The 15,365-nt window shown below is 33.9% G+C and overlaps 1 protein-coding gene across 1 annotated transcript in view; it reads left to right on the plus strand.

Annotated features, from left to right (window-relative positions):
- Window positions 1–13,253, plus strand: part of LOC105621905 (26S proteasome non-ATPase regulatory subunit 1) — a 58,874-nt gene extending 45,621 nt beyond the window's left edge. The window contains exons 11-14 of the mRNA XM_012203341.1: window positions 9,749–10,083; window positions 10,632–10,984; window positions 11,653–11,995; window positions 12,736–13,253. Of these exons, the coding sequence (XP_012058731.1) occupies window positions 9,749–10,083; window positions 10,632–10,984; window positions 11,653–11,995; window positions 12,736–12,806 (1,102 nt within the window). The 3' untranslated portion in view covers window positions 12,807–13,253. The remainder of the gene's footprint in view (window positions 1–9,748; window positions 10,084–10,631; window positions 10,985–11,652; window positions 11,996–12,735) is intronic.
- The last annotated feature ends 2,112 nt before the right edge of the window (window positions 13,254–15,365 follow it).

Raw genomic sequence — 15,365 nt, forward strand, 5'->3', positions numbered from 1 at the left:
TCTCTCTCTCTCTCTCTCTCTCTCTCTCTCTCTCTCTCTCTCCATCTTATATATAATAACTTTGCTGATTAATTTAAATTTAAAACTTAACGTATAAAAATAACAAATAGCAAAAGCTTTCTTTGAGCGAATCAAAGAAACAAAATAATCAGATAAGAGAAAAAATCCTATTTTCGGTTCAAGTCTTGATGTTTAATATTCATATACGTAGATTTGCAAATGAACAAATTATCAAAATCTGGTTCAATCAAAAATAGGACTCCTTTTCTTATTTGAATTATTCTCGGTCTAATTTTCACCTATAATGACAAAAAATTATAAGTGAAGTATAATGACAGTTATGGGTTACAGAGTAATTAGAAAGATGATTTCAATTATGAGTTGTCTATAAATAGTCAGCCAGTTTGAATGCACGTATCATATGCATGAAAAATATGCCTTGTCACAGTTACACCAACAAAAGATTACTAAATTTTAATGAATATATTTGTTTGAATACTACTAACTAAATGCAAACATATTTCTATTTGTATGTCTGATACAAGAACTATTAATTTTAATTATTATTATTATTTTTTATTAAGTAAATATTTACTGTAAGTTTCGTTAGAATTATTTAAACAAATATATATTAAAATTTAGTAAACTTTTTTCAGTGTAGAGTTTCTTTGACGAATCTGGAATTTCGAAAATTAAGCTAATTAAATGAAATGTTTGTAACAGGTGTATTATTTGCATCTGTTTAATAAACTTTCTATATTATCTTATTTACCACAAAATTGACAAGTTGAAGAGAGAAATTTTTGGGGAACTTTACGCGCGACAAGACTTTTATTATCAATTGTAATTGATTTCAAAATAATCCTCACTGCGATAAAAAGGTATGAACGTTTTATTGAAGGATTAATGCTCGAATCCTGTTATTTTATCACGCTCAATAATCTCTCTTTCGGCCGTTATAAATCAAACCGAAGAGAAAAAGAATATCTGAAAAGTTTTAATGCATGACAAAAGCTTTTCTTATCAATCGCAATCGAGTCAAAAATAATCCTCCTATATGCCATGAACCAAAACTATGCGAACGAAAGATTGATTCGCCGATTCCTTTATCATTCGGCATAGGATAATCCTCTTATTGTTTCACGCGAGTCGTTTTAAAGTCTACCGAAGAGAGAAAATATTTGGATATTTTTGTCACGAATCCAGCTTCAAAGGGAATCCACAAATATCGCCGTCACGAAATGTGCACCATACCTATTGTTTCGATACGTACGCGAGTCCCTTTATCATTTGATACGCGGAATCGGTCGGCCGCATGCAGTTGAAGAGGAAAAACGGCGAAAAAGAAGAAAAAGGGGAAAGAAAAAAATGCGATTGCATCCCATTTTGCAGCGTGGCGCGGTAATTGATCGCGAGATTGGATGAGCTTGCGCGCGAGAGGAAAAAATTGCTTCCGTCCTTGCAAATTAGAGACACGCGAGATATGCACCTGTACCGAGAACTTTTGACGGGCATGGAATACACGCGTTTCTATCGTCGATCGTTACCAGTCCGTTATCGATCATCCATTTTACGTGGATTATTCAAATATCTATAATTTTAAATATCGATAACTTTTGCTACCGATTGCGGGTAGATGAAATCTCGAAAGAGATTTAAAAAGGAATGTTCAGGTAATAACACGAAAATGAGAGGAGATTAATGAGAATCGGTAATCTGAATTTTTTGAGAAAAAAATAATATATCAGAATATATAATTAATAATAATAAGGTGAAGAAAATTTAGATTTTTAAGGAAGAAATTAAGGTAATGATTTGAAAGAAAGAAAAAAGAACAAAATAATAATAGACTAATGATTACAGATGAAAAAAATTATACAAAATTTTAGAAAATTTTTTTCAGAAAATTTGAGAAAAATTTAAAGAGTTCGGTGATTTCCAGAACAGACAGAATTCGACAATCGTCCTTTAAAATTGAAATAAAAATGGCTATCCTTTTCTACGCCCTCTGATTTTCCGCAATATTATCGAAACATTATCGTTGCTGAAGAGTGACAATTTTATCAATGCTTTGGAAATGCGTTGGCGAGGTTTTTGGAAGATAATTGAGGGTGTTTCCAGAAGGAAGAGAAACGGCCCGTTGTCGTTGGAGTGGATTACGGTCGCGGTCTTGACGGCAAATTGAGAAAAATATTGGTCGAGATAAACACTGATGGGGTCGAGAAAGGATGGGATGGGAAGGTAGTCTGGTTGAAAAAGAAACAGCTTCGAAAATGCATTTTAAACAGGGAATATAATTTGGTTTCTTCCTGCTGTTTAAATATTGGATTATTAAGAAATTGCTATTATATATATAAAGTTTTATTTATATTTCCATTAAAATTTATGTTAATTTGTCATATATAATTTAAGTTAAAATGTATATTTTCTGTGTCGATTTCTAATTTTTTATTTATTTTTTTATTTGAAAATTAAATTCAACAAAAATTTTATAGAGAGAGAGAGAGAGAGAGAGAGAGAGAGAGAGAGAGAGTAAAATTTAAATTTTAAAAGAAAACACCATTTTAATAAGAGTTTAGTAAGAGTAGGAAGATATGTAACAAATCGATCTTGATATATTTCGTTGTTTTACTGTTTTATAAACTTTGACTTTGAATTTAAATAACCTGAGAAATATATCGTAAATGTGTCGTTAATTTTTTTGAATTTTCTTAAAAGAAAATCTTGTATAAAAAAGATTTTATTAATTTTTTACAAATCACTATTTCATAATTTATTTATTTCGATTGCATTCTATACATTGTACATCCTCTGATTCTATTTATACTCTATTATTAAATTTAATACAATTTAATTTATAACAATTGAAGAGGGAAAACATCCTAAGGAAGATCTTTGAATACTCGAGTGATTATTATTTAATTCGAGATCGACAGAAAGCAACTCGAATCTGTAAAAGGCAAAGTCCTCTGCGAGTAATAGAGAGAGGTAATCTTCGTTTGATACGTTCAGAGGGGCACGATCCTAAGTGCATTCCTTTATTAGAGGTTTACACGGGGCAAGAGCAGTTTACTTAAGTACGCGACCAGGAGCGAACGAGCGAAACTCACCATCTGCGACCTCCCTCCCCCATCATCCCCTTTGCTCACCCTTTTCGTTCCTGTATGGAGGTTGGTCCGTTTTGCTTTGCACTTTGAATGCCAGCAGCTAAGTGCAATCCACTTTGAGGCTACCGTGTATAAATGGGTTTTCTCGTCGTCGCGGTGACCTTTCTGGCGCGTCTGCTTTCGCGTTTTCATGTGAGTCTCGCGAGAATTCGAGGAGACTTTCGGGAAATTCGATCGTCGCGAGAACATGTAAAATTTGAAAAATTGCAGAAGCTGTGTAACCACACGTGCGACTTTTATCCGCTTAAATGTAATATATTTCGTCGCTTCGTAAAATATATGATAAAATTGTATAAAATTACAAACTAAACTAATTTAGTCAAGTAACTTTTTTTTCCTCCGTATTATTATTTGGTTTGACGTAGAATTAAATTTTTCAGCTTTCTAAAAGGATTCCGGTGATTTTGCACGATTTGGGATTTGTTTAAATTTTTATGACGGATGCACTTTTGGAAAGGAAAATCTCTCTAAATATATCATTAAAGCCAAAAAGGACTTTCTCTGTGGGATTTCGTTACTAATATGTCCATTAAGAGGTGCAAAAGTAAAGAAGGACGCTGGAAATGGAAGCTGTGCAATTTGAAATATAGCGATCTGTGTAATGATTGCACCAATTTACTTTGAAAGATTTTCGCCTTTCAGCTGCATCCGCGATTCCGCCACGATTCCGCTCTTCCGCCTCTCGCAAGATCTTTTCGACCGCCCGCGTCTTGAAGATCTTGCGTGTCTCAAATCGTAGATTTCCTGTTTTTCTTCAGACTTCTACCGCTTGGAATCGCATTCCTTTCAAATTCTCGCGTTCTGCTACCTTCTGAAAATTCTAAGATCCTTCTAGATCTTAAAATCTTTTTTGCATTTTCATCCTTCTTGATTTCATCCCCGTAATGAGTTTTAATTTTGTTCTGCGATTATTAAATTCTTGTATATTTTATTGTCGCGAGATCTCTGTCTGATTAACCTGATCTTTTGAAATCTGAACGTTTGAACTTTAAACATATGTAAATACTTTTCAAACCCGCAAAGAAGACATAGGGGAAAAGCAGAAAGACAGCAGAAAGATCGGTGGATTATGATTGAAACATATTTTACAGCGATACGGAGGAGTCTAGCTTTTAATATTCCGGCCACTACGTTCTCGTTCCACTTTTAGTTTGCGTATTCCCGTGGATCAACGCTGGAAGCTCTAAACGACGTCAAATATAATTCCCTCCCCTCCCTCTCTCTCTCTCTCATTCGATTCCGTGAGGAAGTGAGTAATGATCCCGTGTGAGGACATCCCAAGAAATATATCTTAGAATCCCGGATGAATTTAAAGTTGATTTTTCTCAACTGACATTTACTTCTAAAATTGAGATCCTTTAAAAATTCTTAAGTATATAAAAGGAATAATTGTTGATGTTAATTTTTAAAGAGTGTTTTCAAATTTTTAGCCTGGAATGTATATAGAGAAGCGAAAATATTTTAAAGAATAAATTTCCCCAAAAACATCTTGAGGGCAATGCTATTAATTTTTAGAAGGTATATCTTTCAGCAACATGAGACTTAAAGACTAATGAATATTGAGAGATGAAAATCGAGTATCATAAATTTAGATTGTAGACACGATGTAGACGAGTATGGAATATAGTAAGACATTCTTCACTTAAACTCTTCGACGATAGTTGCATGCGTAGGTACATTGGATGACACAAATTCACCGGAAACTCTCTCGGCTGCCGCCGTAAGTTGATTTGACGCAACGCTAACCGCATCTCGTGGTAGTCACGGTGTTGTGCGAGCCGGAGTGACAAAGTGACGCAAATTCGTGCTGTCGTATTGCCACGGAAACGTGCCGCCGTCAAGCACAATGGCGTGTTTTGAGAGGCACGCAGGTTACGATGCGATGGATATGTCGTTAATAATTGCAAAAGCATCTTCCGCGAAAACTCAGACAAGCACGGAAATTCCTTTCTCACAAAATTGTGCCTGGGATACATCGTTGTGTTCTAAGCAGTTTGCATAAAACGATATACGTTTGATCACAGAAGGAAACGGGAAAGGAACAGAAAAACAGCTAGAATAAAATAAAACGGAAAAAAAACTTTAAAAATTATATAATATATAGAAAATTATATATGGAAGTGTCTAAAAAGTTAAGAAATGAAAGCTTTTACGTTAAATAGAAATAAGATGAATTAAAATTTTACTTATTTCTACTTATTTATAGATTGCTCTTTTACTTCAAAAGAGACACAAATTCAAAAAATTAATCTTTCAGATAAAGAAAAAAGATATATTTCTAGCATAATCAATATAATTTTTGTTATTTTTATTTCACAACCCTTAAAAAACTATCCTTAAAGAATCACTCTGAATTACGACGCTCTTTTTTAAGAATTATTCTTTGAGTTACAATGTTTCGACTATTTTTTTATCAAGTAAAGTTAATTCATTCTTGATAAGATTGACAGAGATGTTTACGTCACTCATTCGTAGTAAAAATTTGATAATTACATTTCTTGAGTTGTGTCATTTTTGAAATAAAGGAGCCAATATGTCGTATACGATTTGTTTGTTGTCAATTTTTATAATTTATATTCTTCTTGTTCCATCCAGGTTATATTTTTATTGTATTCGAGTCAATTTATCAATCGTCGCAATCATAAAGTGAGCTTACAGAAAGATTTATGATATTCGCAAACATATAATTGACTTGCAATCTCCATACCCGTTGCGGAAGCTGCATCTGCGTGGTGAGGGACCGTGTTGCTGCAGTTGCAGCAGTTGCTGCTGTTGCTGCTGCTGCTGCTGCTGCTGCTGCTGCTGCTGCTGCTGCTGCTGCTGCTGCTGCTGCTGCTGATGCTGGTGGTGTTGGGTTGTCAATTTTGATGAGGTTTGATTGCCGGAGCTGCCGGCCATCCCCTCGAGACCCCTCGACAACTTCAGCATCTCCGCGCCGAAGGCATGAAGGGCGGACATGGCCGAGGGTGGTGGCTCGCTCTCCTGCAGCCAGAGCTCGTGAGTGTCGAGGGTGGTCAGCTCGGTGTCGGTCGACGTGCCGGAGGTGTGTTGTGGTGTGCCGCCACTGCCGCCCGAACCCTTATTCAAGAGGTATCTCTTCCAGGTGCCCCGTCGCTCGAGCCCTGCGCGAATTATCGGAGAACCGGAGATTTTAGCGATTAATCAGAGTTTTCTTTCGATCGGAGAAGGAAGGATGATTCCGGTGATCTTCTATTTTATCCGTGAATGAAGAGGATTTGTTTTTTTTTTTTTTATATTGGGATTTTTTAGCGACTGACGATTGGAGAGCATCGGGGAAAATGCAGGATTTACTCTTCGTTTGGGAAGGGAGACGGTCTTTTGTTGAAAAACGGGAGATTTCAGTCAATTTAATGATTGAAGATTGAAGATTGAAGATTGAATTTGTCTTTTTCTTCTTACTGATTTGATGCTTTTTAAAATGAATTAATGCGAGAGCTCTTTTTACAAGGAGATACTCAACCGCTCCTTGTAAAGATACTTTGCAAGAACTTCTGTATTATACTGAACTTTGAAGTCTTTGAATCATAGACAGCATTAAAAATGAATAGGTATTGATTGATTGGAAGTAGGAATTTTACAAATTATTTAATTAATTATTCTTTAAAAAAATAGTAAAAAAATAATATTGTATAATTTAAATGAGTTTCACTCTTTCTCGAATTTTCTCTCTCTAATTTATATCGATAAGAATTGTGACAACATTTTAGCAATATTTTTGTTGTTTCTTCTCCTTGTTACATCTCCTCTTTTAAATTAACGGAATATTTATAGTCTACTGACAAGAATTGTGTTCGTAATGAGGTACTCAAAGGATTTCTGTGTCATCTCCTGCAATCTTTCAATCCTGCGGAATATTAAGTGCCCGTGAATGGGGCTCGCGCGTAACGGGGTATCGATTAATTTTCATATCGCCGAGCAACCGGACGGGGGCCTTCTTAGCATACTGTGCCGCATCCGAGATCTTTGCATAATGGCTGGCATTTGCATATCTTCGTCGTGGACGTCGACATGCTTCCGTGCTTGACGTACCGGCGAAATTTCTTGTCGTAGAGTGCTTCTAGACAGAAGCCTGGCCTAGTCCCCCGTTCTATCGATTCCCCGGGATCGATTCTATGCGAAAAAACGTACCGCGTTGACATCATTAATCATACGACCGTCGCCCACTAGGCATCCTTCATGTTGCGTGACGAATTATTTATACAGTAATGGCGAATTGCACACGCTAGAGATCCGCGACTGGATAACAAATTCTAATTGGTTAATCCATGAACAATTAAGGAAGTGCAAATGCTTTGCTTTATCTAAAAAAAAAAAGAAGTTACAGATAATTATTTGGAAAACATGTAAGGGTTTAAGAAATAAAATTTCTCATAATCTACTTTATTTCGTTTACATTTTTTAACTCTACGATATGTATGAGGTGTTCGGTGACTCTTATTTCCCTCAAAGTTGGACAAAAACTTCATTAAGAATGCATTTTAAAATGCAATAATTGTGCAACGCGGCGTGTAAAATAGCGTGATGAATTCCGGCATGAAGTTGGTATGCAAATTCCATTTGAGGCAGTAATCGGAGGATTGTCCAGGTAAAATCAAAGCGACAATAGACGATGTGGCTTCCAGCGAAACTTTCCGTCGCGGAAGAGAAAGAGGGACGTTGAAGGTTATCTCCCTTGGGAACGCTTTGTCTGAGGGGAATGAATTCACGCTAGCGGTCTCGAAAAACGTTTATGAGACGCCTACAGATATCCGCGCGATATCCTTTGTAGTCCTCGGAAGCCGACCGATAAATCGGAATAAATAATTTTTATCAGGTGGGAAGTCTTAGTTTCCTTCACCCGACCGCCTCGTTCGTTTCCGAATAAAATGTATCCTCGAGGAAAAAAACATAACGGCAAGTATATTGTCACGCAGAAGAGAAAATTGGTAAAAAGGATACATTGCCGTATCGTCGTATTATATTCTGTATTTTTTATTATTTTAATTTATTTTTTAATAATTTATATTGCTTTGTTTATTTTTATGATTTTTTTTCAAGATAAAATTTTTTTGCTAAAAATAGAAAATTGATAAGAATAAGGTAACATTTGGAATAATAATAATAATTGTTTTATTTTCTTTGCTGGCAAATTGATGGGAAGAAAGCATAAAGTTGCAGGAGTGGTCTATGAAATAATAAAAGTGTAGAAGGAAGAAAAATACTTTTTAACCACTTGTTAAAGTTATTATTTTATAATATAACGATTCTAAAAGCGCTTCTATTGTAGAAATTAGCTTAGGCAAGCTTGATCGCTTTTTAATTTTAAAAATTCGAATTTGGAAGACACTTGAAGAATTTTTATTCTACGAAGCTTTAATTATAAATAAATTATTTTTTTATATTAATTAGAACAATTAAAATAAATTAAATATTTATTCCTAAATGTTCTGTTGTATTGTATAAATATACACACATTTAAAAATAAATTTTTAAGTTTAGTTTATATTTCTACAATACAGTGAACATCACAGTGAAACTCAAATGTAGGGAGAAAGTAATTTATACTACAATAAAATATATTCGATTGTTTTGATTCCTAGAGAAGAGAGATTTGATTCCTCGAGAGAATCGATATTAAGATTTCAGAAATTAATGTGAGAACTAGCTTACGGTGACACAGTACACCAACCTGTCGTGGATGAACCTTGAGAAGCACCTTGAGGTGCTCCTAACCACCCCGATGACCAACCTGCTCCAGTCCCTCCGATATTTTGTTGTTGTTTCGCCAATAATCTTACTGTCAACGCATACGTTAACAACATCACTCCTAGCGGAATATAGAAGCAGATTATACTGCCAATTAATTTATAGAGGGGATCGGGAATCTGGCAAGCTCCGTCCACCAATACCGAATCATCTTCCTGAAACAGAAATGAGAAAATGGGGATCTGTTAATTATTGTTCGATATTAACTCGTGTGAATATTCAAGTGTGCCAGACGCGTGGCGATGCTATTAAATTAATAACAAATTATTATCAATTAATTATCACGTAATTAAAATTTATGAACCTACATTCATTTAAATACCATAACCTTCTAAATACCGTGCTGTAACACATTTTATTGATAAAATATATATAAAAGAATTAATGGTTTATTAAATTTAATATTACAAAGTTCTCTCAGTGAAAGATGATGAACTTTTTATTGTAATTTATTTATTTATTTACAGTTTAAATTATTAATAAATAAGGAATCAAATGATCAAAAAGAATTGTAATTACAATTATATATATGTATTTACAAAAATAAATGTAAGCTGACTGACTATCTTAAATTTAAAAAAATATAAAAATAAGATTGCGAAAGGAAAATAGAAAATTGGAAAAAGAAATTAATTGAAATATTATATATATATAATATTAATTTTAATTATAATGTGCCAATGATAAACATAAGAAAAGAAAGATATAAAAAATATAACAAGTTACTACGAGATTAGTAATATTGAATGTGTGAGACAAAAGTCAATAAGTTTGAAATTTAACACCCCGTTCTTTTTTCTTTTTTCGTGTTTCAGGACTCCGGAGCAATGTCCTAGTGTGGTGTCTCTCTTAGCGGAGAGCTATAATCCTCATGTAAGGTACGGCGCAGCGATGGCCTTGGGTATTGCTTGTGCTGGTACTGGCTTGAAAGAAGCTATCGCTCTGTTGGACCCAATGACTAATGATCCTGTGAATTTCGTCAGGCAAGGCGCATTGATCGCTTCTGCCATGATTCTGATCCAGCAGACGGAATCGACGTGTGCCCGCGTTAAAGATTTTAGAGCATTGTATGCTAAGGTTGTTGTGGACAAACACGAGGATGTGATGGCTAAGTTTGGAGCAATTTTGGCGCAAGGGATCATCGATGCCGGTAAGTTTCTCTAGAGTTCCTTGCATGTGACACTCACAGAATCTCTGATTTTAATTTTAATTATATAGATATTCCAACAAATTTGAAATTATTTCTTTCCTGAGCATAAAAAAATCATTGGATTTCCTGTATTTTGTTAATTTTATTATTGCAACGCAGGGATCACCTTTATTCACTGGACTTCAATGAATCGTCGAATTATAGGTTTCAGATTCTGATCCATGGAAAACAAAATTTTGCAGTATGAAATTTATTTTTTGAATTTTTGTACCTTAAAATTTTGATACTTGTACTTATACAGGACTTACACACGTGCTTTTGAATTCCTTAATTTTTAGGACTTGGAACTTTTCATTACTTTATCCTTAAACTTACATTCTTACTAATTTTGAAATATTTAATTTTTTATTTTTAACAAAAGATCTTGTTATTCTAAATTTCTTGAAGCCCTAAAAATTTCGCGAATCTTAGAACGAGATATAAAATCAATGAGAAGTTCAATTGTGAAATATATATATATATACGAGAGGACTTTCGCTTTTTCTTAGGTGGTCGTAATGTAACCGTATCTCTACAATCGCGTACGGGACACACGAACATGTTGGCGGTGGTCGGTGCCCTGGTATTCACTCAGTATTGGTACTGGTTTCCACTTGCGCATTGTTTGGCTCTGGCTTTCACGCCCACGTGTCTGATCGCCTTGAACGCTCAGCTAAAGATGCCTAAATTGGAGATCAAATCAAACGCTAGGCCAAGCATATATGCTTATCCTGCGCCTCTTGAAGAGAAAAAGAGAGAGGAACGAGAGAAAGTCACCACCGCTGTCCTTAGTATCGCGGCTCGTGCCAGGAGACGTGAGACTGAAAGAAAAGCCAGAGATTCTCATGAGAAGATGGAAGTGGTGAGTGATTAAAGGAAATGTCTGGAAATTTCAGGAAGAAGTTCTCTTGTAATTTGTCTAAACCAAAATTAATGAAAAAAAAATGGCGGGAATAATTATAAATAATAATTATTTTTCAAGCGTAAATTATTATATGTACTTTAACGAGATATCTTGAATTTTCGAATGTAAACTCTTGCGTTTTGAAGTTTTTGCACGCAGAAATTTTTGATATTTTCGATTCTTTAAATTTTCGAATATTTTTAACTCACCGAATTTATGGATCATGTATATCTTTTTATTATTAAACTCTCGTTTAAAGATTTATAAATGGATTGATTCGAATTTTATATATATTTTTGTCTTTGTGTATTTTTTGTTTTGTTTTGCGCATTTGTTTACATTGTATAGTATACATTGCGTATTTAAATTTCATTGTTCTCATCTCTTGAGTTTCAAATTTCATTAAGCGAGAATAAAATCTTTTTTTTTATCAAAGATTTATGTGTCTCTTTTATGCAAAGGATCAGATTGTTGGTAAAAATATTAATAATCTATAAAGTTTTCTCTATTTTACGATTCTAGCAACGTGATGATTTACATTATAAATTTATGACGAATAAAAGAGCACGCTAATAAATTTCAGCACTCGGCCATGTAAGAGAAAACAAACTAAATAAAAATTGTAGGATCCACCTTCGGAGACGAAGGAGCTTCAAGAGGTAAAGGAAGCTACATCGTCTTCGAAAGAAAAGGATGAGAAGAAGAAGGATGAGAAAGAGGCTAAGGAAACCAAAGAGAAGCCCGAGAAAAAGGTGGTGAAAGACGGTGATGAAAAGGAGAAGAAGGAGCCCGAGCCGAGTTTCGAGGTCCTCCAGAATCCTGCGCGAGTTCTACGTCAGCAATTGAAAGTCATTCAGCTGATCGAGAGTAGCCATTACACTCCCGTTAAAGATATTCAGATCGGTGGCATTGTCATGGTTAAGCACATGCAGACGGACACCGAGGAGGAACTCGTCGAGCCCGTCGCTGGTGAGTGATTGATCCTTTATTTTCTTTCATCACACGCACAAAACTTTCTTTCAGAAATTGATTGTAAAGAAAAGGCAATTTTAATTTATATTTATACATTTTAATTATATTTTTACATTACAATTGGAATAATTGTATCGAAAATTTCACGAGAGTGAAACAACAATTTTTGAACTATATAATTCTATTCATATGATTATTAAAGATTGAGAGTCTTTGAAATTGTTATTGTTAATAATACTTTAGCACAGGCATGTTCGAGATAGTTATTAATTTTTTGATAATACTTTTGAGGCTTTCGCGGGTATTTTCTTCTTCAGAGATGTCAAAGAGTTTGCGAATTATCGTCGTGTCGATGATCCATTGCTAATGCCAGCGTTTCGTCAATCTTGCTTATTTTATTTTATTAGGGCGAGGAGCGCCCTATATAATATATAAATATTTATATATTAATTACCAGATTTCAAAACTAAAGAAAGAAAGTTTAATTGTTAATCTTTATTTATCTTTTATTCAAATATTCTTGATTAATAATTTAAGGGATTTTGCATCTATAAAAATTAACAATGATCTATAATATGTTTTTAATATTGTTCAGATTATCATAGAAAAGATATATTTTACACAAATAAAATTATATACTCATATAAATGAACGAGAGTCAGAATTTCCGTTTATGTTTTGAAGTATCGAGTATGTGCTTGTAGAGTGTGCGCTTGAGCACTTCCGGTTTGTTTCAGCCTTTGGACCGAAGCCGGAAGAAGAGAAGGAAGCTGAGCCACCCGAGCCCTTTGAGTATACTGAAGATTGAACGCCGGAAATATGCGTCAGCCTGTCGTCCTGTCATCCATTATTCGCTATCGCGATGGCATTGCAATACGCTCGTCGTTACTTTTTATTAATGTTCTCGCGTTTCTTTTTTATATTTGGTTTCCTTTTGTGTGTCTATTTAATTAGCGGAATATTCTGCCAGCTGCAATAAAGCCGTTGTATCTCATGTTATTAGTCTCCTACCTTATAACTCTTTAATTAGGTTCCTAAGCAGAATCAAGAAGATTAATGAACGGCTCGTCTATTTAATTATTTACGAAGTTATGAATAGAAATTTGTAGAATGATGCAAAACGTATATATTTAATTTTTTTTTAATTCTAGAAATTAATTTTTATTAGCAAAAATAAAGGGAGGAAGAATATGATGGAAATAATTCACATATTACTGCGCATTGATTGTAAATAAATTGATAAATCCTTTTCTTATGAGTTTTGTTATTTTATACATATACATTAATGAGTTACATTTTTATAGAGAATGAATTAATTGTAAATCATTTCTATATTTTCTTTATTGAACCAATAATTAATGTTTAATTTTCATATATGATTTTTTTCTATCAACAAAACTTTAATAAAATATTATTACATCACAGGGATTGTTTCATAATTTACTGTGCTTAATTAAGTCTTTAAACAAAGAATCAACAATATATTAAATGAATTACGATTTTTATTATTTACAGAAAGAATTTTTATAGAAAGGATAAGATATTAATGAAATAAATGTATGTATTTTATTTGTTTTTATTCGCAGGAAAAGATTACAATCAATTTTTATTAATAATATCACTTTTATTGTTTTTGCAATTTCGCTAAAATTACTCTTATAGGACGTAGTGCCAGTAAATAAATGGATTGTCAGCAAGTCCTCTGTGACAACTCCTCCGTTATTTCCTGTAAATCATTTATTAATAATTTAGATTTGCGGAGACGATCGCCGAGTCTCATCCTTATACGTCTGCTCGAGCACATTATTTTGAAAGTTAGCACGGAGCTTCCGCGAGACAATACATTCCATAATTCATTGTGCTCATCGTTAAAGTTTGACGCGGAGCTTACGGGTCACCCCGTAGACATGAATCTTCCTTGAAATACGCTTCCGCTTTCAGTCCCTGTCGCCTATAATGGTCAGCTCGTGTTCCGCTTCTCCGGCTGTCGCATTCGCCTTGATCGAGCGTGGGTCATAACGTCCGTCGGATGACTATAAGGGGGGAAGCAAGAGGAAAGAAGAGGAGGAGATGGACATCCTCTGGTTGCAGGATTGCAGCCCACGCACGTGTATATCCGCCACACGTGTTCCCGGAAGGTGCGAATTCCGCTCGACGTCAGTCGATAACACTCGACGTGAGGTCTCGTGAGAATCGAGAGTGGCTCGTTGGAAGTGATGTGTCGTCACGTCCTTTAATTTTCCACGTTGACTTTTCAAAGTAAGAAGGAAGCTTTGGGAAATCGAGAACTCAAGAATTTGCTATTTGCGTTACAAATTGATGAGAATACCGTTCTAGGGAAAATCCTGGTCTGACAAGTAAAAAAAATCTTACGAAAATTTCTAAATTACAATATAAAAGTGGGAACATTTTAGAGTTAATATCATTTAGAGTTATATATCATTTGCTTCAAAATTGATGATTGAAAAAAATTATGTTTCTCAGAAAAGGGGAATAATAACTATTTTTCAACTTGATAAAAAAATTATTGACTAATCAAATAATATCGGCGAAAAGAATATGTTCTCAAAAGAAAGAACGTATTCTTGTGTTTTTAATATGATCAAATATTATTTTGATCATTGTCGTTTTTACAACCCTTAACTCTCCTTGCAATCTGAGTTTCTCTCGAAACAAGCGAATTTTCAAATTTCTCCGAAATACAAGAGAGCGAGAATCCCTAAAAAATATCCTGTTAAAAACTATTTGATAATGTAATAGAGATGTTGAAAAATCGCTGAATTTTTCCACATTTTTTCAGAATTTTTTTTTTTTGAAAGTCTAGGACGATAAAAAAAAACAGATTGAAGAGTTAAAAAAAATCACCCTTTTTAATTGTAACAATTTCAATAACTTTTTAATGAAAATGAATTAATTCATTTTTAATAATTGGTAGAGTAATGTTCACTTAGCTCATTCACGATAATAATTCGAAAATCATTTTTTTTTTTAGTTGTGTTACAATTGATGCAAGGAAACGATGTGTCAAAAATCAGTGGATCTAAAAATTTGTGACATCAAAGTCTGCAAAAACAAAAAAGTTCTATCAATTTCACAAACTTCGAAATTTTGACATCCAATTTTACGGAAATTCTGAAATTCATACTGATAAAAATGTTCAGATGAAAAAATGAAGGTATATAGAATATGAAAATTTGTACACTGAAGGCTTTTTTTTAATCTATTCGATCTTTCTCTAATCTGAATATTGATTACTTTGGATCTAGGTTAAGGTGTTTAAAATAAATGAATTTACACAATGTAAAGGAATACACATGAATACAATTGGATGGGATATTTTTGTCACCTCACGGTGTCGGACACAAAT

This window comes from Atta cephalotes (genome assembly GCF_000143395.1).
Source record: "Atta cephalotes unplaced genomic scaffold scaffold00038, whole genome shotgun sequence".
Taxonomy (NCBI): domain Eukaryota; kingdom Metazoa; phylum Arthropoda; class Insecta; order Hymenoptera; family Formicidae; genus Atta; species Atta cephalotes.